At 52.5% G+C, this 24,347-nt stretch overlaps 1 protein-coding gene across 1 annotated transcript in view; it reads right to left on the bottom strand.

The window, feature by feature from the left end:
- CDH22 (cadherin 22) overlaps window positions 1-24,347 on the bottom strand; it is a 77,275-nt gene that overhangs the window by 25,742 nt on the left and 27,186 nt on the right. The window contains exons 3-5 of the mRNA XM_054274428.1: window positions 20,349-20,643; window positions 10,256-10,375; window positions 832-999 (exon numbers count right to left, since the gene is read on the bottom strand). Coding sequence (XP_054130403.1) covers window positions 832-999; window positions 10,256-10,375; window positions 20,349-20,643 — 583 coding nt within the window. The remainder of the gene's footprint in view (window positions 1-831; window positions 1,000-10,255; window positions 10,376-20,348; window positions 20,644-24,347) is intronic.

Consider the following 24,347-nt stretch of genomic DNA (forward strand, 5'->3'; position numbering starts at 1 on the left):
TGGGCTGGGAGGGCTGCTCAAACCCCACCGTGCCCACAGTCCAGAATGCCCCAAGAGAAGAAGTAAATACAGCCAAAAACAAGGCTGAGGGAAGATAATTGGGGAGCACTGACATTGCAGGTGCTGTGTGAAGTAAGGGCTGATTTCTCTGCGTGGACACTGCCCTGCAATCAGCGCTCTCTGATTCCTTGCAAAGATTCTTTTGCAATTTCTGATTTCTGGGAGATGCAGTCCAAGAGCTGAGCCTCCCCTAGCTGCAGCCCCTTCCCTGCCCTGCCAGCCTTGAGATGCTAGAGAGCACTGCAGAGCCCTCACAGCCCACCCCTCACAGCAGCATCACCCTGCACCCTGCACCCATCACCAGATCAGACACCAGCACCAGCCACAGGCCACTGGCAGCAGGTTGGAACACAGAGCTGTGCTGTGGCAAGGCTGCTGTCCCTGAGCAGTGTCACTGTCCTCACACTGGGCAAGGGTGTGACAAGGTCTCACACAGCAGCCAGGAGGGGCCAGGCCAGCAGCCACGTTCTGGTCCCAGCTCCCAGGGGACAGCAGCATGGTGGACCTTGCTGGCTTCCAGCTGCTTGGAAGGGCTCAGGAAAAGGACGGCCCTGCTTTCCTACTGCACAAGTCATGTGTGCTTCCAGGCCCTGCACTGGGGCAGGGATCTGGCACCCAGGCAGGGACACCTCCAGACCCAGGAGCTGCGTGTGCCATGGTCCCTGGTTATTGTCACCCTGGAGTGGCCAGGCTGGCTCAGCCTCAGGTTCCACCCCAGCACCCACAGGAGCCAGGACATGCCCCAGTGCCCCCCCGGGCAGCAGCACTCACTCTGAGGGAAGCGTGGCGGGTTGTCGTTGACATCAGTGACCACGATGGTGACGGTGGTGGATCCTGAGAGCCCCCCCAGCTGCCCTGCCATGTCTGTGGCACGGATCACCACCTCGTAGCGGTCCTGCGTCTCGCGGTCCAGGTCTGCCACGGCCGTGCGGATCACACCTGCAAACAGCAGCACACGAGCACAGAGCTGTCACAGGGCAGTCACAGAGCCACACACAGCCTGGGGCTGGAAGGGCTTGCTGGAGATTGCTTTGGACAAGATCCAGACCTGGATCAGCTGGATTTCCCTCTCCACACGGGGCAGATGCTCCAGTATTGCACCAACCTTCACAGCCCTTCCCTGGGCTCACTCTGGTATCCCACAGAATCACATCTGGTGTCAGGCACAGCACCTGCATCTCACCAGTGCATAGAAGAAGGCACTGTCACCTCCCTTCACACTGTCCCCAGCCCCAGCCCTGGTGCTGCTGGCCAGCTCTGCTGCAGGAACACACTGCTGGCCACAGACAGTGCCTGCTGAACCCCTCTGCAAGAGATCATGTCAGCAAAAGCCAACTAAGGGGAGAGAAGGGCACTGAGGGGGAGAAGAACAAGCCCAGGAGGTTGTCAGCCAGCCAGAAACATCCCAAAATTCCTCCTGAAGCCCAGGGATGGCCACAGGCCCAACCTGCTCCCAGCAAGTCTCCTCATGAAGCGTGAAAGAGTCCCAAGTGCTGCTTTTCCTGTGGGCTATTGCAGCTCCCACTGGGTTAAACCCTGGCACAGAGGAGGTTTGTGCTTTTCCTCCAGGGTGACTGGGAGCTGGGTGGAAGATCTGTGGAGGTCAGAGGGGGCAGGAGTCACAGGAAGAGAGGACTCATCCTCACCCCCACCCAAATGCGGGGGCTGTGCTGGGGCCAGCCTGAGGTCTGCTCTGTAAAAACCCAGGCTGAGTCACAAAACTCCTCTGGCACACATCTGCAACAGCCCACTTGTCCTGATCTGCTGAGCAGGAGCCAGGCTTGCTGCAGCACCCCTTACAGAACAGGGGTGCCCCTGCCCAGGCTCCATCTACAACGTGCCATGGCCTGGGCACATCTCAGGGGGAATTGTGTGATTTGGAGAATGGAGGTGTGGGCAGCACATTTCTAAAAGTCCGTCTGCACAAAATCCCTTATTTACAAGTGTCCTTCTAAGTTAAGGAGACCAGAGGCAACAAAACACATGCTCTGTGTCAGAGAATGCACTGGAGCTTAACAAAATGAATGGTGTGGTAGTACTTCTTACAAAAGTAACTCTCTTAAAACCTGTGTTTATAGGTCTCCAGTATTCATCTGGGATTGGGGAAATGGCCAGGACTAAAATATAAAGGAATGTAAAGCAAGAAACAAAGAGCAGTAAAAGCCTGAAAACTCTGTGCATGGCAGAAATTATCTGTCACCCACGACTGTTTCATTTAAATGGAAACAAAGTAGGGGAAAAAAAATTGAGGATGAAAGAAAGAAAGAAAAGACCCTGGTCTGAAGTGGCAGTAGAGTCAGGAAGGAAGGAGTGCTACATGGATACAAGGTCATCAGCACCACATTCCAGTCCCACTGTACCAGCAGCAGCCCATAATAGACAGGAATCATCTCAAAATCCCTTCCAGCTCAGTTCTTTAACATTCCCACAGATTTAGACATTGGTTTATGTTTTTGTAAATCCTCTCTCTTCTAGCGTTTTCTGTTTAACTATCAGCTTTACCTCCTCCTACTGTGAACTGCAAATTCATCTCTGCTTTGTTTCACCACTAATCCTGCCTGGTGCTAGGGACAGACTGGAGGAGGCTGCTGGAATGGGTCCCCAGTGAGAGGTCTGACCCAGGGGGAACAGATCACGGGATGAATCTCTCTCTGACGGGAGCTCCCCTCTTGCTGAACAAACAGCAGAGAACCATCCAGTGGTCTGAGCACCTTGCAATCCATTTGCTGATGTGCAGCACATCGAGCAGTGCTGGAGCATCAAAGGTCCAAGCAGAGGGGAAGCTGAGTTCCAGCAGGCTGCAAGGAGCCAAGGTATGGTACAGGGATAGACCCCAAGGCTACCGGGTATCTTTAATCCACAGCCAGCAGGTTTCCAGTTTCCCCATCCATGTGTCTGCTGTGGCCTTGGGCACCTCCAGACCAGGGCTCACACCATGGAGCCACTGGTGCTGTGGCCCAAGGGCAGCCAGAAATGCCACCGAGCTGGGAGGATGAAATTCCTCCCCCTCGCCCTTTGCATGACATTACAGGTGCAGGCAAAACTGTTCAGGAGACATTTATCACTCCTTCCTTTGTGAAACTAGCAATTATCCCAATGATTAGCATTGTTAGGATTTATTATAAAGACATAACCACCATTTCAGATCGTTGCCATTCTCCAGCTCTCATGGGTGGGCACAATTATCACCCAGCCTCCCTTGTCCCTCTGTCACTTCAGGTTCTGTAATTACCTGGACTGTCCTGCCTTCAGCCCCAGAGATAAGGGAGCAGGTCTGAACTCAGATCAGGTAGGACTGTTAATCACTGCAGAAACAAACCCTTGGTAGTGGCTGCACCACGAGGATATCCTGATCCAACACAGAGGTTGTAAACCTCCCCGTCGATACGGACTCTCAGAGGAGATTGTGCTGTTATCCCTGGGGTAGCTTGGGCCACTGATCAATTGTATTGGGTCTGGGTGCTATTAGCACCTTGAGGGGCTGCTCTCAGTCTAGAGGTATGGTGTAATTTTTGTAGGTTTTGTTTTACTCCAAGGTTGCCCCAATTGAAAAACACAGACCAGTGGCTTATGAGTCAGTGAAGCCAGGATAGGCACTATTATCATCCAGCCTCCCTTGTCCCTCTGTCACTTCAGGTTCTGTAATTACCTGGACCCTCCTGCCTTCAGCCCCACAGATAAGGGAGCAGGTGATTACCCTGTGATGGGGCCCAGGGTGTGCTTTGACCCCCTCATTCACCTGCTGTGCTCAGAGGGAGCCGTTCAGACCCTCACACAGAGAGGCAGAGGGGATGCAGAAAATGAGGGAAGGACCCATCCCAGCATGGATGGCACCCTCCCACATGGGCCAGCCCTGCACAAAGCCCCAGGCTCAGGGGCCAGCCCAGCTGCTCGTGCTGACAGGCCTCTCCTGCCACCCCACCGTGAATACAAAACTCTTATTTCTGGGCAAGCACTGTCTCATTGAAATTTAAGCAATTCTGTTAATTAACGGGGTCTGAAGCATTTTATAATGAAAATGATTCATGTCAGCACAATAGTGATGAATTGGGATGAGAGGGAAAAAGCTCATGCATTCACCAAGGCTGTAATGACTTAACTGAGCTGCTCGTAATGATATAGCTCATAATACGCCATGCAGGATGGGAGGAAAGTGCTCAGGCACTTCCCAGAACACCCCCAAGGTCACTCGTCCCAACAGGGAGCAAGTCCAGGCTGTTTGGCACATGCAGAGTGGGGCCAATGTCCCCAGCCAGCTCCTGTTCCTCCAGCAGCACAAGGCAGACAAAATCTCTGCCTGTGGTAGGGGTGGAGACTGATCAGAAACTCCCTCTCATGGTGTGGTGTGCCCAGTCCATCCTGGACAGGGGGGGATCTGCTGCAGACAGACTGCCAGACCTCCAGGAGCCCATCAGGACTGTCCCTGGGATGCTATTCCCAAATGGCATGGGCCACACCAGGCCACCAGCCCGAGTCAGGCTGGCTTTGTCTCCTAGGCTGAGGCACCTCTCACCATTTGCTAATGGCTGTGGCAGATCAGAGTCTCCACACGTGCTCCACATCCATGTGGCACTAAGGGCACTGCCTCAAACACTTACCAGCAGCAAACCCACATGGTCCCATCCTCCAGAGCCAAGACAGTCTCTGCTCCCAAAACCTGACCCCCAGGGACTCTGCAAAGAAGCTGCAAGGGATGGAGACACAGACCTTCCTTCCTCAAGGCTGTACAGAGAGCACAGAAAAGCCATTGCTATCATCTCCCAAGATTCACCTTCTTTCCAGCTGGAAAAACTGACAAACTTTGTCTTTCCCAGACACTGCTAACAAAGCAAGAACAACCTCGAGCTCAGACTTGTCTGCCCCATTCTTGTCACTATCTGTTACAGCTGAATAATGTGGACACGTGGTGGCATACCCTCTGGTACAAGGCACATGTGGCTTTCCAGCATGATCCAGATTAATCAGTATAATTACCAGGCAAGGGGACACTTAGAGCATCACATAAATACCACAGAATCTGCTCCAACAGCAGACTCTCTTCGGGTGACAAAAATAAAGCAGGACAAAGCACTCAGCAGGTAACTGCCTTCCAGGAATCCCATCATGAGGGGCTTTTCTCTGCTCTCAGGTGCCCCTAGGTCAGATGCCCACATCCTCAGACGCTGCCTGGACAAGGCACCTTCCAGCTGAGGGCAGGAGGAGCAACAAGCCAGAAAGTCGTGGAGTAACAAAGAGGGACCTATCCTGAGGAGGTTCCTGATCCATCACAGCTCAAAGCAGGCAGTCCTCAAAGGCAGATGAGATTACCCTGGGCCATAAAGAGTCAAGCTTTTAGTATCTCCAGGGATGGAAGTGCCACCATCATGGTGACAATTCTTGTCTTCCTGCCATTTGGGTCTCTTTAGTGTGCATGCCTGAGAAGAATCTGGGTCTGTCTCCTCTATTCCTCTCTCCTATTTAGCTGGATAAAGCAGATTAATTTCTGCCAGCAGCCTGGTCAGTCAGATCAAACCCATCTCTGCCTCAGGCCAGGAATGGCAAGGCACCTGCCAAACTGACTGCAATTCCTCACCTGTGCCCTCACCTGCCTGCAGGGACACAGAAATACCAATATATCTGCCAAGACCCCAGTCCTGCTGGAAGCACACATCCTGGAGGAGGTCAGCCCTTGCAGAAGAGGTCTTGGCTCCAAGAACCAGCACTTCAGTCTCCCTCCAGCCCCCATCCTGTCCTTCAGCTCAGCACAATTTGAGAGGCAGAAGCTAAAGGTGCTCTGAGCGAAATACAAGGCACAAAGGGTCAGGAGGTTCAGGAAGCACCTAACAAGGGCTTGTTCCAGGCTGCAATCAGCTTTGCCCATGCCAGTGCAGAGCCAGCACACTCACCCTTCCTTTGTCCCTTCTTTTAGCAGCTAAGTCCCTCACCACTCAACATTAATTCCCTCAGCACATTAGTAGATACACTTGAATTTCCTCAAGATGACCAAACATACAATTTGGTCCCAAATCAGCTGAAGTTCCTGCACAGTCTCAGAAAAATGCTGGTAATGTTCAATCTCACTGACAAGAGGAATCCCCTTAAATAGATGTGGCTTCTCTGCAGCCTCTTGTGCCTTACACTCAGCGTCCCTTGTGCCTGTGCAGAGCTCTGGTGGATAAGGGACAGGGATGGGGCACAGATCTGCATAACCTCTGGGCACACAGAACACACATCTGTGTTTCCAGGCACCAAGGAGCATTTTTAACAAACTGGCAAGAGCAGCAGAGAAACTGTTCTGCCTCCCACCACCCCATCACACACACTAACAGCTCAGTGTGCAGCAGGCTCCCAGCCCCAGCTCCTCTCCCAGCCCAGCCTCACTGCCCCAGGACCAGGCAGGTCTGTCTCCAAACACAGCAAGGCTGGCAGGTAGGGCTGAAATAACTGAGAACTGCACACAAATAACCATCAGCTTCATCCCAGCAGAGCAGCGCCTCCATTCTCCCTGGCATAAAAAGCTCCAAGCCCTTATGGCTCAGTCTTTAAATCAGGACACAGGCTCTAGAACTCAGGAGCTGGCTTAAGTCATCACAAATGCCAGACTGCATTTCAAATACCTTCTGAGTTCTGTCTTTTCCCTGCATTCAGCAGAGTGACAGATTTGAAGAACAACCTCTTCCTTACGGTAAAAAGCCAGGCTCCCATGCACAGCCCCAAACTGAAAAGCTGGCTTTTAAGGAGGCAAACATAATGAAACCTATGGTGTTCCATGCTGTGGTTGCTCTAAAACACTCAATATCCCTACAAAAGGATGAACAAGACTGCTGGAAACAGGGGCAGCAGGCTGTGGGGTGTTGAGCTGCTTCAGGCTCCCTCCCAAGGAAGGGATCACAGGCAGCAGTGAGTTTCCAGCCACACTGCCCAGGGATGAGAAAGGGCACTGCAAAGGACAGGGGAACAGACATGAGCTGCCTGCCAAAAGAGAGATTTGCCCCTATAAAGGTGAATAATCTGCAGTGGTACAGAGAATACAGGGTGATATAAAGCAGCATGAAAACACAGCCCGTGGATTTAAATGCACAAATTTCTCCTCTCATGTAAATGCACTCAGAGTGCCCACACTCAGGTGCACATCTCCATATTGGAAAAGAATAAGCTTGAAAGATCTTGTTGAGGATGGGATTCCTGGAGCTGCCACTAAACCTCCCACCCTGTGTAACTTTGGGAGAGCTGGGCTCGTGGCCCAGCAGCAGCGAGGGGGATTCTGCTGCCAGATCAGTGCTCTCACCCAGAGCCAACACCCAGCAGAGCAGCAGAAGAGGCTGTTTCCCCCTGGAAGCAGCAGGGCAGAGCTGTGTGCTGGTGGCTGTGAGAGCACAGCCTCCTGAGCAGATCAGAGCAGCCACAGCACGGGCACTGCTGCTCACCTGCTGCAAGGAGCAAAGATTGCCCGCACCCTGTCTGAGAGAGGAAGGCAGCACAAAGCTCACAAAGCTTAATGCCTGCAGGCTCTTGCAACAAGCCACGGGGATATTCTTACAGCTGGCAAGAAAACCTTGCCTCAAAAGCTTATGCATATAAAGCTCCCCAGTCACACAAAAAGAAAGCCAGCCTTGACCTCCAGCACCCACAGGTGAAGTTCTTGAACCTGATTTGGTGTACACAACACAAGTTTCAGTCTGTGAAACTAATCTCAAAGCGTGAGAGTGGCTGCTGTATATGAAAGAAAGAAAAGCTCGTGTGCATCAGCTGTGCTTTCTCTTCACCACCATTCAATTCTGGAATCTTCCTGCAGCATAAATGCCATCCTGCTGCTCCCACTATTCCAGTGGAGCCATTTAGATGCTTGTCTCCCTCCAAAGAGACCTGAGATGCTTCAGGCATTCAGGGCTTACTGAGTGGCAGGACTTGGCACAGCACAGCAGCCAGACAGTTTGGGTTTGCCTCTGAAAGGTCCATTGAATACAAAATCCCAGCTGAACACTACAGCTGGCAACATCCATGAACAGGAGACAGAGTTAGCTACACATGGTCCATGTTCATACACACAGGCATGGAAACCACTTTTGTACCTGTGCTATGAGGGAGGGTGTGAAAAGAGCACAAGGCAAGGGGGGAAGAGAGACCCTGTGCTGGAAGGAGTCAGGGCTGAGGTGGTGTGCAAGGCAGCACATGCATGCATGCACCTGCAAGAAACAGCAGAGAAGGAGGTCAAAAACCAAAAATGGAAATCAAATTGTTCTTCATTATCATATATTATAAGAAATGTAACATGCCAAGTTTTTATGGTTCTTTTTATGGCCATTAATAACAATGGTGGCTCTGAGAGCTGCGCTGCTGCTATGGATAATTAAATCTTATGCTCAGGGCAGAAGCTGGGCCACCTCGGGCAATCAGACTTGGATTCCCCTGTGCAGCATAAAGTCTTGTTCTAACAGAATGAGGGTGGGAGCAGGTTGGGGTGTGTTTGGATGGATATGATGACACTTTGTGCCCACACAGCACTGCAGCCACAACTTGAGGGGCTGATGGGCAGAGCTGCAGCCCTGCAGTGCTGGGGAGGCAGCTGCCACAGGCCATTTGCAGCTCAGAGACCCCAGAGTCAGCCCCAACACCTGTGTTAGCAGCCAGATATCCTGCAAGCAGACATGCTCAAGAGGGGCTGGAGTCTTCTGCAGACTGTCAGCAATTTTGCCTTTGTGAAACACAAGCAAGTAAAACAGTAAATCAACCCCCCAGTGTATGAAACAGCCAGCTTGAGAATTAAGATACAAGAAGTCAAGGAATCAAGAAGCTTGGATTCCCAGAGTGACATTAATTCTCACCGCAGTCCCACAGGGCACATTTTAGTTTATGCCTTAATACAGAGCATTAATGTGGCAGGAAGCTGAGCCTCTGCACGTCCTGGCTTGTGCATTGGCTCCCAGTGGTCCCTCTTCATTCCAGCAGCCAGACTTCACTCACACAAAGCTGTCTCACATTAGCAGGATCTCACGTGCACCTGAATTTTCAGTGGTTAGCCTATTGTTCCTACACACACAATATAAAACAAAGCAAATCTGGCAGAGAAGAGAGCCCAGGTGCAACAGCTCCTGAGCATGGGGTGGGTACAGCCCCAGCCTGCTGCTTGTGCCCTCTCCCCCCTGCACCAGCCTCAGTCCAGACAGAAGCACTTCCCAGCACAGGCCACAGTGTCAGGTGTGTGCAGGAGCTCCTAAACCCCCAAATCTGAGCATTCCTTCAGCAGCAGCAAGGCTGGTGGCAGAGCCAGGGCTGGGCCCAGCTTCCCCATGTGCACCAGAGCACGGTCAGGAGCTGGAGGGTTTCTTGCAGGTGCAGAGGCTCAGGCACACAGACCTTCTTCACACTTACACCAGCATCTCCAAACAAATCCCAGCCTTAGAAAACATCAGCACAGACACAGATCAGCCTGACAGAGACTTGGGACTCCAGCCCAGTTTATGCCACTGTGGTTCAGCAATAGGGTGGGGAGGACTTTGCTGTCCAGTTTTCCAGCACAAGCTGCAGCTCCTCAGCCTGCTTGTCCTTTGACAAATTTTCCTTAAACTACGGGCACTTTACTGCATGCTTTGTGCCTTAAATATCCCTTATTAGCATTTGAGTGTCTTCCCTTCTTAGCAAGCTTGTGAGGCTCTCATTAAGGGTAATGAGAGTCAAACTCCTGGGAGGCAAGGAGAATATATACCCCAACATCTCCTGGTTATGGTCTACTCTAACCAGTATGTCAGAGCATCATCTACAAGGGATTTATTACAGAGGCATTTTACAACAGGCTCTATTATAAGTTATTAAGGAATGGAGCAGCTTCTACTGTTCTTTCATTAAATATTAATAGAACATTTATAAACCTATCCTTAATTTAAAGTGTTACCTTTAATCAAAGCCCTGGTGATAATGATGCAGCCTTTGGTAAGGCCCCTTTGGTAATATTTAAACCTTCTCCAGTGAAGTCTTATGTGCCTGGGGGGGCATTCCTGCTCCAGGCAGAGAGGAGCTCTGGCCAGTGCAGGTGCAGATCAGGCACTCTGGGCATGCAGCTGCAGATCCTGCTGCAGGCAGGGCATGGAGCTGGGCAGCAGCTTCCTCTGCAACAGCCCTGCCAGCAGCATCCAGCACCACTGGCCATCAGGGAGGCACAGATGTGGCTCACAGCCATGTGGGATGTCGTGGCCCAGCCCAGCTGGGTGCTGCTCACCTGTTTTGCTGTCCACAGTGAAGTGCTGCTCCCCCTCCAGCACGCTGTAGACCACCCTGGCACTGCTCCCATAGGTGGGGTCGTCGGCATCAGAGGCCATCACCTGCATCACAGAGGTGCCTGCAGCAGGGACAAGGAAGGAAAGAGAAAGTCAGGCAGGAATTTAGAAGAGCAGCACAGACCTCATAGCAGGGCCCAACACTGATTGCTTGCACATGATGAGGGGAAGGAGAACAGCTGGGTGCAAATGCAGCATCACCTCCCCACCAACACCTGAGAGCCAGGACTCCAGACACAAATGCCTCTGGTGTGCTGCAGAGTGGCAGCAGGGACAGGATCCTGGAGCAGGACCTGCTCTCCAGGAGATCACTGCTCTGATCAGCTGGGAGCTTTCCCCCAGTAGCTTTCTGCTGGACCATCTGGGGACGTCATATGGGCACCTGCCCTTCCTGTCAGCACAGAGTGAGGGACATGGTCACCTCCAGCACAGAGGGACCACCCAGCTGGGGCCTGACTCACACTGCAGCTGCACACCTGCCCAGGGACAGCAGCCTGAGGAGAGGAGAGGCTTTCACTTGCCCAGACATAGCACCAGGTCCTCATGCTCTACACGTAGCAGGGCAGGAGGACTATAAATTGGATAAAAGTCCATCAAATGTCTGCAATTAAGTTATTGATTTTCAAGGCTGCCTCATTAAACTGGGTACTTCACTCCAACTGTCCCTGTGATGGCTTTAATTTGACATCATGTTCAATTTAACAAAAGCAGGACCCAGGACATGAAGGTGGGGGCAGGAGCAAAGGGGCTGAGATGCAGAGAGACAACAGAAGGGAGAAAGGAAGGGAAGCCTACCCCTGCCTAGAGACACCTTGAGAGAGGAGGTGGTGAGACCAAAGCACTGTGAGGACAGGCTAACATGTTCCATCTCCAGCACCAGACTCAGAGCATCCCTACCCAGAGGTCAAGCACTGGAGCAGTCAGACAAAAGCAGCCTCTGTTCCTCTGTTCCTGTGCCACAGGAGCAGATAAGGAGCTGAAACCATCCCTGGTGCCTTCCTCCTCCTTTGTCAGCAGACCACAAGCCTAGAGGCTCCAGGCAAGGCAGGGGTTTCCTGTACCAGCCCTGCCCAGACTCAGGCAGGAGATGAGGCAGCAGAGCACAGTGCTGCTGTGAGCAGCTGGGATGCACAGGCTCCCCCAGTCCAGTTCACTCGGATCTCCTGGAAAGGGTGCTCACTGAGGGAAACGAGCAGTTACCATGGTTGCTTTTCATTCTCCCTGGCAGCCTGCTCAGAGCTGCAGCTCTGCTGATAACAGGAGAATCCCCCTCATCAGTCTTCAGCAACAAGCTAGTTTGAGTCAACTTATTTATGCTTTGCTGTCTCCAGTGGAGTTATGGCGCATCCCTGCCAGGCACGTCCAGATTTTACACCACGGCAACACTGGCTCTCTGCCTGGCAAACAACTGTTCAAGAAATACTATTGCTGCATTTCCTCCTCCTCTCCCTGCCATAACACAGCTCCTTCAGGCAGGTATGAGCCAAGGCACATCACTCCCACACCAGCCCTGCACATTCCCCCGGGCAGCCTGGCGTGCTCCCTTGGGAAGCTTCTGATCAGAAAGCAAAAACAGGGACCAGAGAAGGGAGATGACACCAGGGTCTCCAACATCCTTCTCCCAGCTGCAGGAGAGAAGCCTCCTAGGGATGCTGGAGGTGCCAAAGTCTGAGGATCACAGCAAGCAGTACCTGCCCATGGGAACAAGGGAGGGCACAGCCTGGCAGCAATCAGCTGAGAGCCCAGTGCCCACAGCAGCACCACTCCTGCCCCTGCAGCACAGGCAGACCCTGCTGGCTTTGCACAAACACCCCTCACCCCAAGAACCACTTCTTCCTGCTGAGGGTTAGGAGATTTAAACCTCACCCACAAGCCCATCAGTTTATTTCCCTCCCTTGCCCTGTACACCCTGTGTCAGGACTGCACATCTGCAGACAGAGCAGGTGCCCCAAGCCTCCTGCTCCAGCCTGTTTGTGCAGTCATCCCAAGGCAGGGATCAGGAGAGGCAGACTGGCCACGAAACGTTTGCACCAGACTCTGCATCTCAAGATGCATTCATTCAATTGCACAACTCACCTCCTAATCCATCCCTGTCAGGCACAGCTGAACTCCCTGTGTTCCAGAATTTACCTGGATGCTGCCAAGCTGCAGAGTCTGAAGAGAAGGCAGGATCTGTGCCCACCCAGAGCATGGTTTGTGTCACCATTCCAAGCCATGCTTGGACAGGTGAGGTGGGCTGCTGCTCTCAGGTTTCCTGTGCCACTGAAAGCTCCTGGCCCACAGCTGCTGGGCACTCCCAAGAACTGGAAAAACAGGGCAGCAGCTCCAGCTCCAGGTGCCAGGGGAGAGCCCCATGTTTGGGACCAGAGTTTTCTGCTCAAGGGCAAGGGAAACCAAGCAGCATTGCAGCAAGACACCTTCACTCCGAGGCAGAGAGGGGCCACAGTGCCCTTGGGCTGCAGCCAGCAATGCCAGAGGTGATGAAGGCTCTGCCCTTCCCCACCTGCCTACACAGCATCTCATTAACAAAAGAGCAACATCAGCCAGGTAGGGAGCACTGACCCCTCTTTGTGCTTTGACTTCTTGTCTGCAAAGATGCCTGCTCAAGGTCACCTAAAGGGTATCAGGAATTTATTAGTTTAACTTTCCAGCACCCTCCCCTAACCTCCATTTATCCCTTTCCCACCCTTCCCTGTCCATGTGAAGAGCAGTGGCATTCAATTTCAGCTGAACCTGGTCCACTCCTTCCTGCAGAGACAAGCTTTCCCTGGCTCCCACCCTGCTCCAATATTAGTCCCTGCTCTCCAAGCACAGCACTGCCCACAGCAAGTACAGAATGTACAGCTTTTATTTAGTTTTCTGGCACATGCCTTAGCCATAAAAGATACACTAAATAAAATCTAAACATCCATCATGTACTCTATCACCCGCCTCCCATAGCCAAGGAGCCTGAGCCCATATCCAGAGAGATAATTAGACATGTAAAATGAGATAAGACCTTGGTTCCTCCTCCGACAAGCTCACTCCACAGATCAGAGGAAACCAACAATGTTACATAAAAATTAACGGGTCAGAATCCATCTCTAATTCTCCTTCTGCAACGGGGAGCTCTGGCACAGCAGATCAAACAAACCCTGATTTCCTCCAGAGGGAAGAGAGAGCAAGACCCTTACTTCCCTCAGCCTAGTTGGCTGTGGCTGCCAGCCATCCTCTGTCCCCATGGGCCCTTCTTGGGCTGTCCCCATTCCTCACCCTGAGCCATCCTGGAGACGTGCCAGGGCCAGCAGCCAGCCCTGAGCTCTGCCAGCAGCATCCCTGCTCTGCTGTGAGCAGGGTCAGCAGGGCAAGAGGGCTGCCCACACCCAGAGGTGCCCGTGATGCCCCACTGAGGTGTTTGTGGGGGTCCCCAGAATGAGATGAGAGATGAGAATTTGACTCCATGTTCTCAGAAGGTTGAGAATTATTATTATATTATATTATATTATATTATATTATATTTTTAATTATATTATATTTTTAATTATATTTTTAATTATATTATATTATAGTATATTAATTATATTGTATTGATTATATAAATTCTATTCTATTCTATTCTAGAATGCTATACTAAAACTGTACCAAAGAAAGAGAAGGATACAGACAGAAGGCTTAACAAGAATGAATAATAAAAACTCGTGACTGACTCAGAGAGTCCGACACAGCTGGCTGTGTTTGGTTATGAAATAAAAACAATTCACATGTTTGGATAAGCAATCTCCAAACATGGAGAAGCTGAGGCTTCCCACCTTCCCAGGAGAAGAAATCCTGGCGAAGGGATTTTTCAGAAAATACCACGGTGATATTTTCCCTGCAGGAGCTGTGTCTCTGCAGGGTCCCTCCCCTGAGGGCAGCCCCCAGAGCCACCCTGCCATGCTGAGTGCCCCCAGGGCTGCCAGGGCACAGCAGCCCAGCCCAGTGCCCTGCATGGCATGGATGGGCTCTGCAGGGCACCTCTGCAATGCCAATGCAGGCCTGTCCTGGCACCTGTGACTGCCTTCCCACAGGACCCAGAGCCTCTGGGGCCATCCCTGCATGAAAAGGCTGAGAGCTCCAGGCCACTTGCTATGCCACTCACTGCAAACACGTTCAGCTAAAAGAAATGTTGACAGGCAAACTCCAAACACATCCACGAGCAGAGAGGGCCTGCACTGAATCCACAAGGAGGTGCCTGGGACCTGTCACTCCCCCAGGGACTGAAGCACAGCCAGGCTCTGGGCAGGCAAAGAGGCAAATGAGGAGCAGGGAAAACCAGCACTTGCTAAACTTGGCTGTCTCTCCTCATGGCAGCATTCACTGTTCTGTGGTGAAACCAGGAGCCTCCAGATGCTCTCCAGACCAGCTCGGCGGCTCAGTTGCACCTGCAGAGAGCAGGGACAGTTTCTGGCCATGCTGAGAGCCCTTTCTGTGGGATCTGGCCAGCTCCAGGACAGCACTGGGGCACTCCAGCCCTGCAGAACATCAGGGGCCCTGCAAGGAGTGCTGTGTCATGCAAAGCCATGTTCCTTGGCCTGATGCCAGTGTGCAGCACTCCCATTCCAGGTGCCTGGGTGCCATGGGGCAGGAGGGAGTTTATAAACAATGCAATTTACAGCTTTTCTCTGGCCCCAAACACCTGCAGTGGCTGATGCACCCCAGACACATTCAGGCAGGACACCAGGGAAAAAAAGAACTGGAGTAGCTTCAAAATTACTGGAGCAGAAGTGAGTTTCTTGCAATCTTGTGAACATCCTGACTTGGTAGAAAGCCAGGCCCAGAGGAGATTCACTGCACAGCCCTGCTACCCCACAGGACAAGCCCCAGGGCAGTAACCAGGGTGCAATTGCTCCAATCTGCTACTCTGAAACTTCTTTTGGGGTATCTGGCCAGAGAAAGGCACTGCACAAAGCACCCCAGCCCCTGGCATGGAGCAGATAAACTGGTGCCATGGGGAGCAAACCACAGCATCCCATGGAGGGGCTGAGGTTGTGAGGGGCTGGATGAGATCCCCACCTGGGCAGGGCAGTGTTTGAGCCTGTCCTGTGACCCAGAGCACAGTGCAGGAGGGGAAGGACTCCTCTCACCAAGGATAGACAGACAGGGCAGCCCCAGCTCCCAGCAGCTTCCAGATACACAAAGTGACTTCAGCACTTTCCAGCAAGGCGGGTGTGTGGGGGAAATCCGATTGCCTGCAAGTGTTCTGGCTGTATGGTAAACAAAGTGTTTTTCTCTGCTTCCAGCACGGAGATTAAACAATTTCTTTTCACAATAATCACTTCTGCATTCAGCCAGCTTTGTGCTGGAGTCAGGGCTTGACCCCAAGTTTCTGTCTGTACAGCCAAATCGCCTCTAATCTGGACATGGTGCTACACAGAGAAATGAGAGTGGAATGCACCAAGGGAGGAAGGAGTGATGCTCTGATGGGAGCAGATGCCTTTCCTGGCATGCTCCTCACTCCAGACCCTGCCTGCTCCCCAGGGACCCCCCAAGTGAGCTCTGGGCTGCAACACCCACCCTGTGCCACCAGCAGAGCTGTCTGACAGGACAGTGTGCTGGATTTGGGCTCACGCCTCAGTGCAGCAGACAGCTGCTAAGCAGACCCCAGGGAGATCAGGAAAGGAGCCCAAAATACAGCTAATTTTAGCACCTTCTGTAACAGGGTGAAGCTCCTGCAGTTCCAAGGCAGTTGGCTGGGTCTCATCCTACATTCTCCTGAAGCTGCAGGTCTCTCCCTTTGGTGCTGGATTCTGCTCAACTCTGATGTTTTGGAGAGACCCACCCAAGGGGGTGGGTCTCTCAGAGAGGCTGAGCCTGGGGTGCCAGTACAGAGCAAGCTCTTGACCAGCAGCCTCTCCTTGAGGTGACAGGACAGCAGTGAACAGGATTTGCAGTTCAGGCCCCATCCTGCACACACACTGCTCCTTGGTTTGCACGCTGTGGGCACGGGGCAGTCAGTGAAAATACTCCCCAGGAGCCCCTGCCCTCCTCAGCCTGGGTGACTCCAGGGCATTGCCTCCAGCCCAGCTCCCTCTGGGGGCTGAGCAGGGACCTCTCCATCCCTCTGCAGATCCAGCTGCCCTCCCTGCCAGGCTGCAAACCTCCCACAGCAGCTGCACTGCTGCTCCTGATGCCCCAGGCCAGACCAGGTTTCTCCAGAAAAGCCAATTGTTGGTTTTGCAGCTGTTGCTACTGTGCCAAGGGAAGCCAGATAAAGTTATTGGGTCAGCTTCCATTTTGGATGTGCTTCTTCCAAGTGCTAGGTATCCCTGTGTAGGAAACAATGCCTTCTCCAGCCTGGCTCATAGGCTGGGGCTGGCTCCAGGCACCACCTCTGCCCTTTACAAATCCCTTATCCTCCTGACCATCCTGCATCTGCCACTATTGATCCATCAGATAACAACAGCAATCCTTTCTCTTTTCCCTCTGCAGAGGTTCACAATGAGTCTGGATGAGTTCATGGAAGACAGATACTAAAGCTGACTAAACCCCCAGAAACCACCCACAGCCAAAGAAATTTCCAAGCTGAAAACAGATGCTGGCTGGGAGAATATTAAGAGGAGCATCACATGTCCTGTGTGTGCTGCTCCTCCTTGCTAAGAATGCACTTTGACCAATGCCAAGGCAAGATCCTGGAACAAAGAGGCCTTTAGAGCACCCCCAGTCTCAGTCTCAGTACATACACACTTGCCCTGGCCCCAGCACAGAGCAAGGGCAGCTGTGCTGCAAAGCACTCCCAGTTACTCTGAGAGTTTGTGCACTTCTCTCATTTGTTATTCCCTCTTAGACACTAGGAAATCAAATGACTTTCCCTCCCAATTAGTACTCCTTCATTATGCAAATAATGTCCTTTGATCTGCTCCTGCTGTCACAGAGCGGATCTGACTGTATTTGGTTTATTCCTCTTCACGCCCCAGGAAGGCACCCACCTCTGGGAGCTGGGACTGTGCTCTTGGCAGGGAATGGAGAGAGCAGCTGAGAGCTGCCTTGACTGAGAACAAAAACCACCCAAGCACAAACCCCAGCGAGGTCTGGGAAGGCAAGACCACAGGAGGAGGAGGAAGAAGGGGTCACCCTTAACTCTTCAGGCTGGGATGGAGAGCAAAGGCTGCAGAGACAGGGAATGAGCAGCTCCAAGCTGGAGAGCAGCCCTGCCCTTGGAGTGGCCCCATCCCAGTCACCCAGTCACCCTTCTTTTTACTACATTTATCTACTACAGATGAATCCAGGAGGGTCTGAGAGCAGCTCAGCCACCAGCAGGTCCCCAGGCTTTGATCTTGATACACCAATAGCCAAACTAAGTTCGCCAGCCTTCAATCTCCAGCTTGGCCAACACCAAGCTGGGATCACCTCCATCCACACTCAGGAAAGCAGCAAGGCACACTCCCCAGTCACGCTCATGGAAATACCCCACAGCTCTAGGGAAGATGCTCTGTCCAGCTCAGACAGTAAATAATAATCAATACCAACCACAACAAAGCCACAAGCACAGCTGCACCTGGCCTTGATGCCACACAAGGAGCACTCCCACACAAAAAGGGCCTGGCAGGCTGAATATCCTGAACTTCACCTCCCTGGCCCAGCAGCTTCCCATATCCTGCACCCTCAGCCCTTCCTGCAGCATCTGGAGCTGAACTTCTCACACCAGGCCCATGAGCAGCCCCATCTACCTCCCAGCTGCTGAACCTCGGAGGGTTGAGCAGAAAGCTCCTTGCCAGCCTTGCCTGTTTATGCTTTCACAGGCTGTGCCCATCTTGTCCTTCGTGCTGCCTTTCCTGGCAAAGCCCAGGGAGAAGTGGGAAGGAGTTGGGCACTTGCAGCAGCAGCCTCCAGTGGGTCCCTCCAGCTCTGCACTCACCCTGCTGGGGCCCAGGCAGCAGCACCATGGGAGGATAATGTGTGAGGCCCTCCCTGGGCCATCTCCAGGGCCAGGCTGCTCTGGAGGAGCCTGTGCACTCGCCAGCATGGCCAGACTGCAGGCAGGTAGCCTGGAAAGCAGAGCAGGCTCCTGGCTCCAGCTCCCCTCTCCAAGCACACAGCTGGGAAATGCAGCCCACGCCCTTCACAACACTTCTCTTCACTTTTAACTTCCGAGTATTTTAATTTGCAGGAATCGCCTTCTTTCATGTTGTGAAACCGTGTTTCTTTCTCCCTCTGATCTCCAATTTCGCATAGAAACTGTCTCCTTTGATATGTCTTGTTCACATCAGTCTGATCAGGCAGCTCCATAATTGTTAGTGATTTTCAAAGAACTAGGATCCTTGTCTAATACCCAGAGTTGAGAATTCCTTGCTTTTTAAAATGTTGTTCAAGCAAATTAGATTAATTTAATTTCTTTCTTCCCTTTGGGAACAGGATGCCTCTTGCTTTGGTGCCCACATGCTGTCTTTCATTTCTCCAGGAGCACCCAGCTGTAGTTCAAGGGGTCACTCTGACTGAGGCAAGGATTTGCACAGGTAACTGGAAGCAGAAGAGCTTGTTCTGCATACATGAACAGAATCCGGGCAGCAGCAGCTCCTCTGGTGCAATTCCTGCACCTCTGTACCTGCTGCAGGCCACTCACCAGCTTTGCAATATGCTGCACATGAACCATAGAGAGCTGGAGCTCTGTCCCGAGGCAGTGCAGACTGAGCACCATGCCCTGCCCTCTGCAGCCAGGATACCTCTACAGCAGCACAGCAGGACCTGGTGGTTCCCCTGAGCTCCTCTCATGCCCCTGGTGCTCTCAGCTGTCCCCCTGCCCTGGGGGCTCTGCACTCCTGGCACTGTTGCTGTCCCTTGTGCTGTCTCAGCCCTCGCTGAGTGTTGGGGTCCTGCCTGATGTTCAATGCCAGCCTTTCACAAGCTGTCTGCCACCTGGACACAGCCTTTGGGAACAGTGATTTATGGTTCCTGCTCACAGCACATGCCAACACGCACAGGCATGTGCTGTAGGGGTAGGACAGAGCCCAAGGTGCACAGGGAATGCTGTGGCCTCAGGCAGCTCCAGCCATTCTCCCGGACTCCAGCTGGGCTCTGCAGCAGGGGAACCCAGCAGAAGTGAGGGCAGCAGTGCTGCAGCTCACACATCACCTCCCTGCACCCCTCCCAAAGCTTGGGTGGCCACAGTGCTGACTGTCCTGCTCTGCCATCCCAGGGGTTGGACTTGTGCAGCCTCATCATCATCAGCCTGGCCCTCAGAGCTTAGTGAGGCTGGTCACCAACACGCCTGAGAGGGGCCTGCTGCCAAGGGGATGGGCAGTAAAGGCTAACATGGGAAAGCCACACTTCTGTCACAGGGACATGAATTCCCCAGTCTCAGCCAGCAAGGCCTGGCCCCTCAGAGAAGGGCAGACCCAGCTGAGAAGGGGCTGGCAGTTCTGCATGGGGACACTCAAAGGGATGATGTCTGAGCAGCCCTGGGGCTCAGAAGACCAGTAAGGCAGCACACAGAGGATGGCCTGAGCTGGGGGAGAGGCACCACTCAGACCAACCTGAGCCACAGGCAGACTCTGTGAGCCCCTTGATTTATGAGGGTTTAGTCCAACCACCCAGCATGGTTGTGAGCCCCTTGATTTATGAGGGTTTAGTCCAACCACCCAGCATGGTTGTGAGCCCCTTGATTTGTGAGGGTTTAGTCCAACCAGGCAGCCTTCAGGAGGGAGGGGGCTGTGCAAAGCCAGAGTCAATGCACAGCAGGCAGCTGGCACCACCACGACCTGTCCCCAGAGCACGGCTTAGGGCTGAGACTGAGCGCTCAGCCAAAGGCTGGCAATCAGCTCAGAGGATTTATCCACTTGTTTTTCTTAAGCCACCTTATTTATTTTTCCCTTTTGGCTCCCTAGCTCTGCAATCCCTGAGATTTGCAAGTGCTTTTTGTGGGGTACAGCGGGCTCAAAGGAGTGACAAGAGAGAGGTGCAGCTTTCCCAGCCCATCCCAGAGCAGACCAAGGTGTGACAGGGGAGAGGTGCAGAGATCCCATCCCAGAGCAGACCAAGGTGTGACAGGAAGGAGGTGCAGCTTTCCCAGAGCAGACCTACCGACAGGGGACAGCTCGGCCACGCTGCCGATGTAGGGCCCCTCGAGGAAGCGCGGCTCGCTGTCGTTGATGTCCTGCACCTTGATGATGAACTCCGACTCTGGCTCCAGCAGCTGGTCCGTCTGTCTGTCCCGGGCCTGCGCCCGCAGCGTGTAGAAGGTTTTCTGCTCACGGTCCAGGCGCTCGGTGGCGTGGATGTCCCCTGTGATCTCATCGATGAGGAAGATGGTGCCTGCGCCCTCCCCGGAGATGGTGTACTTGATGGAGCCGTCTCCTTCATCCGAGTCCGAGTGGATCTGCCAGGGAAAGAGGGAGAGGGTGGGAGCAGGCTGGGGATGTGCTTGTACCCAACCCCAGCCACCTGCCCATGGTCCCTGTGTGATGCCCCTCTGCTCTTGTTGGACTGGACAGTGACAGAGAGCACGACCAGACAACTCCTGTTCGTTCACATGAAGGCCCAATAAATTAGAATTTCAGGCCTGTCTTTACAGCTCTGCAGATTACAGATTCTGCTAGTGCCCACTCCCACGACTCCTTTAATAAGGGGTTGTGAGATGATGGAAAAGCAAAGGACAACTCAACTGCACTCCAAAGAAAGAGGTTTCCCTATGGGCAAGGACCCAGGACTCTGGCAGCATGGGATCACCTCTCCCAAGCTGCACCATCAGCATCCCCTCCCTTCTACACAACCAAAAGTTTTTTCCCTTTAATTGCCCAAAGTCCATCCTCATCCACCTGCTTTGCCTCGGCCACAGCCACCCTCCATGATCTGGGCAGCTGGTGCTGACAAATCGCCCTGCTGGAGAGCTCACACACATGCTGCACCCCTCTGCTGGGTTTATGTTGCAGGGCAACAGGGGTCACAACATCCCATCATCAGGCCCAGAGCCCCACTTGGACAAAATCTGCAAAAGAGTGTGACAAATCGGCTCATGTCCAGGACTAAAAACAGACCCTGAGGAAGATGCCTTTGCAGGCAATCTCTGCTGCTTCATTTTTTAATTAAGACAATGTTTGGAATTAGGAAAAGAAAGGGTAAACAGCAGCTCCCTAAGGACCAGGAGCTGACTGGAATCCAGGCCAGATGTCCAGAGATAATTTTATTGGTGGCATTAAACTGAGTTATGAGGTTTTTACAATCCAGCCACTTATGAGAAATCTATTAACAGTAACTGGACAGGCAGAATGCATCTTGACAGGGAGCAGCATGGGCATTAATTGGGACAATCCATAATGGGACAGGCCCCCGGAAAGGTTTCATCAGCTGCTTTCATTTGTTTCCTACAATTTTTGCTTAGAATCAGCAAAGTCATGTCCCCCCTCCACAAAAAGAAAAAAGCCGTCCATTAATCGGCTAATGAAATATGAAAATGTTTATGGGCCATTCAATCTTCCAAACTGCAGTTCTATAATCCACCTTTCAGACATATAGCTCTACCAGCAAGAATTTATACCAGAGCTGCCTCTTTTTTTACGATGCCTTCATTATATTTGTCTTGTTAGATACAGTTTATGTATTTATTTCACAAGTGAGGGACCCACACGTTAGGCAATTCAGTGCATTTTGCACAACATTCACAAATTACTGCCCATGGTGACATATCTCTCAAGGCTTGCCTGGAAGGAGACCTTCACTCAGCTCACAAATAGAGCTGTGAGCACAGCAGAGTCTGGGACCACCGTGATGGCTTTGGCTGGAAATGTGCCCATGGGGTGGTCACCCCACCCTGGCCATCCAGTCCCCACCCTCCCCACTGGCTGGGGCAGAGCTTGCTGCCCTCTTCACTTTATCATCCTCTCCCAGCTCTCAGTGCTACTCCGTGAGCTTTTCAGAATGAAGGAGCACCAGGTCTGTACAGTGCAGGCAGCAGAAACCTGCATTTCCTGCTGAACACGGGGCTTATGATTAATAATTAGGCTAGAGATAAAGCATCCAGCACCACATTGAGCTCTCAGCACATCCTCTTCACATATTTGCTCATCACTGACTGCTTGGAGCAGGCACCAGCATCCCTGCAAACCGGAATGCTAGGAAGAAAAATGGAGCCTGGGCTCAAGGGGCTGCAGAGATTGATTTACAGGGGAAGATTAAAAGAGCTAAATCTGTGCTGCTTGGCTAAACAACAACTAATGGGGGAGGGCCGGATGGCAGACTACAGAAACACAAGGGGAGATGCCACAGAGCACATGGCAGGGATGTTCTCCCCTCCCTGTCACAGCAGGCAGGCTTGGGGAGCACCACACAGCCTCAGGGCTCCCTCCACCCCTGGACATGGCAGGACACTGATGTCACACAGCTCTGCTGAGCCCCAAGAGCACAGGGACCACCCAGCCCTGCCTGCAGCTCAGCCCCAAGCAAGGAGAGCAAAGTCTGGGACATCCAGAGGGAGGACAATAGGCTGATCAGTCCCATTTGTTAAACAGGAAAATTGTTTCCTTGTCCTAAAAGACTACAACCAGGATTCTTACCAAGCCATTAATTACATACTAATAATTAAATCAAAATTAAATATGAACAGAGGTGCACATTCCTTATTAAAAGCAATTAAACAGAAAGCACAGATACACAAATAAAAAATGGCTCTGGGGCTAGAAAAGAAAGAAAATCAAATAAAAACTAGCCCGTAATAAAGGCGCACTCTGTTTGCTCCAACTCATAAACCCCGAGTTCATCAATTTTCTTTAAATATTAGCAACTTAATTAAATCTGCTTTTTTCCCTTTAATCCTCTCCTCTATCTAAAATAGATCTGTCCACATGCAGAAGTTTGTAACTAGTGCTGACCCCATAATTCTATTTAAAAAACCCAAAGAAATCCACATCAAACTGACAGCAGCCTCAGGGGAAATTACAGTTCAGAAGAAGGATTAGCTAGAGAACCCAGATTTTATGGAAATGGTATCGGCCCTCCAGAAAGCACATGTAGGTGTGTGAGAGGCATCCACGGAGGGCAAGCCCCAGTGCAGGAAGGCTCTGGACCCACAGACTGTGCTAAGAGGGCTGGCACACTTCTGGGGACAAGGAGTGTCCCAGGCAAGCACTCCATGCTCTCCCAGCAGCAGGAAAAGCCTGGCCCTGCTGCAGGAAAAGCCTGGTCCTGCTGCTTCCAGCCCTGGGGATCCCAGGCAGAGCTGCTGCTGCTGGGAGCCAGGCGGGTGATGTGTTGGGTGATGTGGAAAGGGGCTGTAAAACGGGTGAGTTGTAGGTTTGGGTTCAGCTGGAGCAGAGGCAGAGCCAGGCCTGTGACAGGCCCTGTGCTGCTCCCAGGGGAGCCATGAATTAGCTGGGCCTGCTCCGAGGGCGGCGCAGGAGCGCGGCTTTGAATGTCTGCTGAAACGGACACAAATCACCACTGAAATCCCCGCTGGCCCCTAGCCAAGAAACCCATTTTCAAGCTCCTCCAGACTCACGCCCAGACGGCTGAGGCCATCAGACAGCCCTGCTCTACAAGCTCTTGGGCACTTTCCTTCGGGGTGCGCCCATGCCTCCAGCTCCAGTGTGCTCCTCTGACTGGTCCCAACAGCTAGCACTGCCTTCATCCATATACAAACAACCCATCTGCCTGATGTGAGGGGCAGCTGCTTCTCCAGAGCTCCCAGAAAGGGATAAAACCAGAAGCCCAAGGTGAAATGCTCCTTCAGCCTCAGGACACCAGGAGTGGAGGGAGCAGAGGTCCATGTCCAGCCTTCCCCGGAGGTCACACGCCAGGGAAGTGTGGTGAGCTCCCTCCTGCAGTCCCAGTCCTGTCCAGCACAGCACTGTCACCTGTCCCACAGAGACAGGGCTTCTTGCACCCACCCTCAGACACCATAAAAAGCCAGTATACAACTGTAGGAATGCAGATGTAAGTCTTGGTGTGTCCTGGGAGCACATTAACCTCCCCACCCCCAGCATGGACCAGGCTCCTGCCATCACAGTCCACAGAGTATTTCTCCAGCCAAGCCTCCATGAACAACCTTCACAAGGGCCCTCTCCCTGCTCAGCATTGCCAGCATGTCCA

This window comes from Melozone crissalis, unplaced genomic scaffold, assembly GCF_028551555.1.
Source record: "Melozone crissalis strain CALT ecotype California unplaced genomic scaffold, PUWL_Pcris_2 ptg000017l_1, whole genome shotgun sequence".
NCBI lineage: Eukaryota > Metazoa > Chordata > Aves > Passeriformes > Passerellidae > Melozone > Melozone crissalis.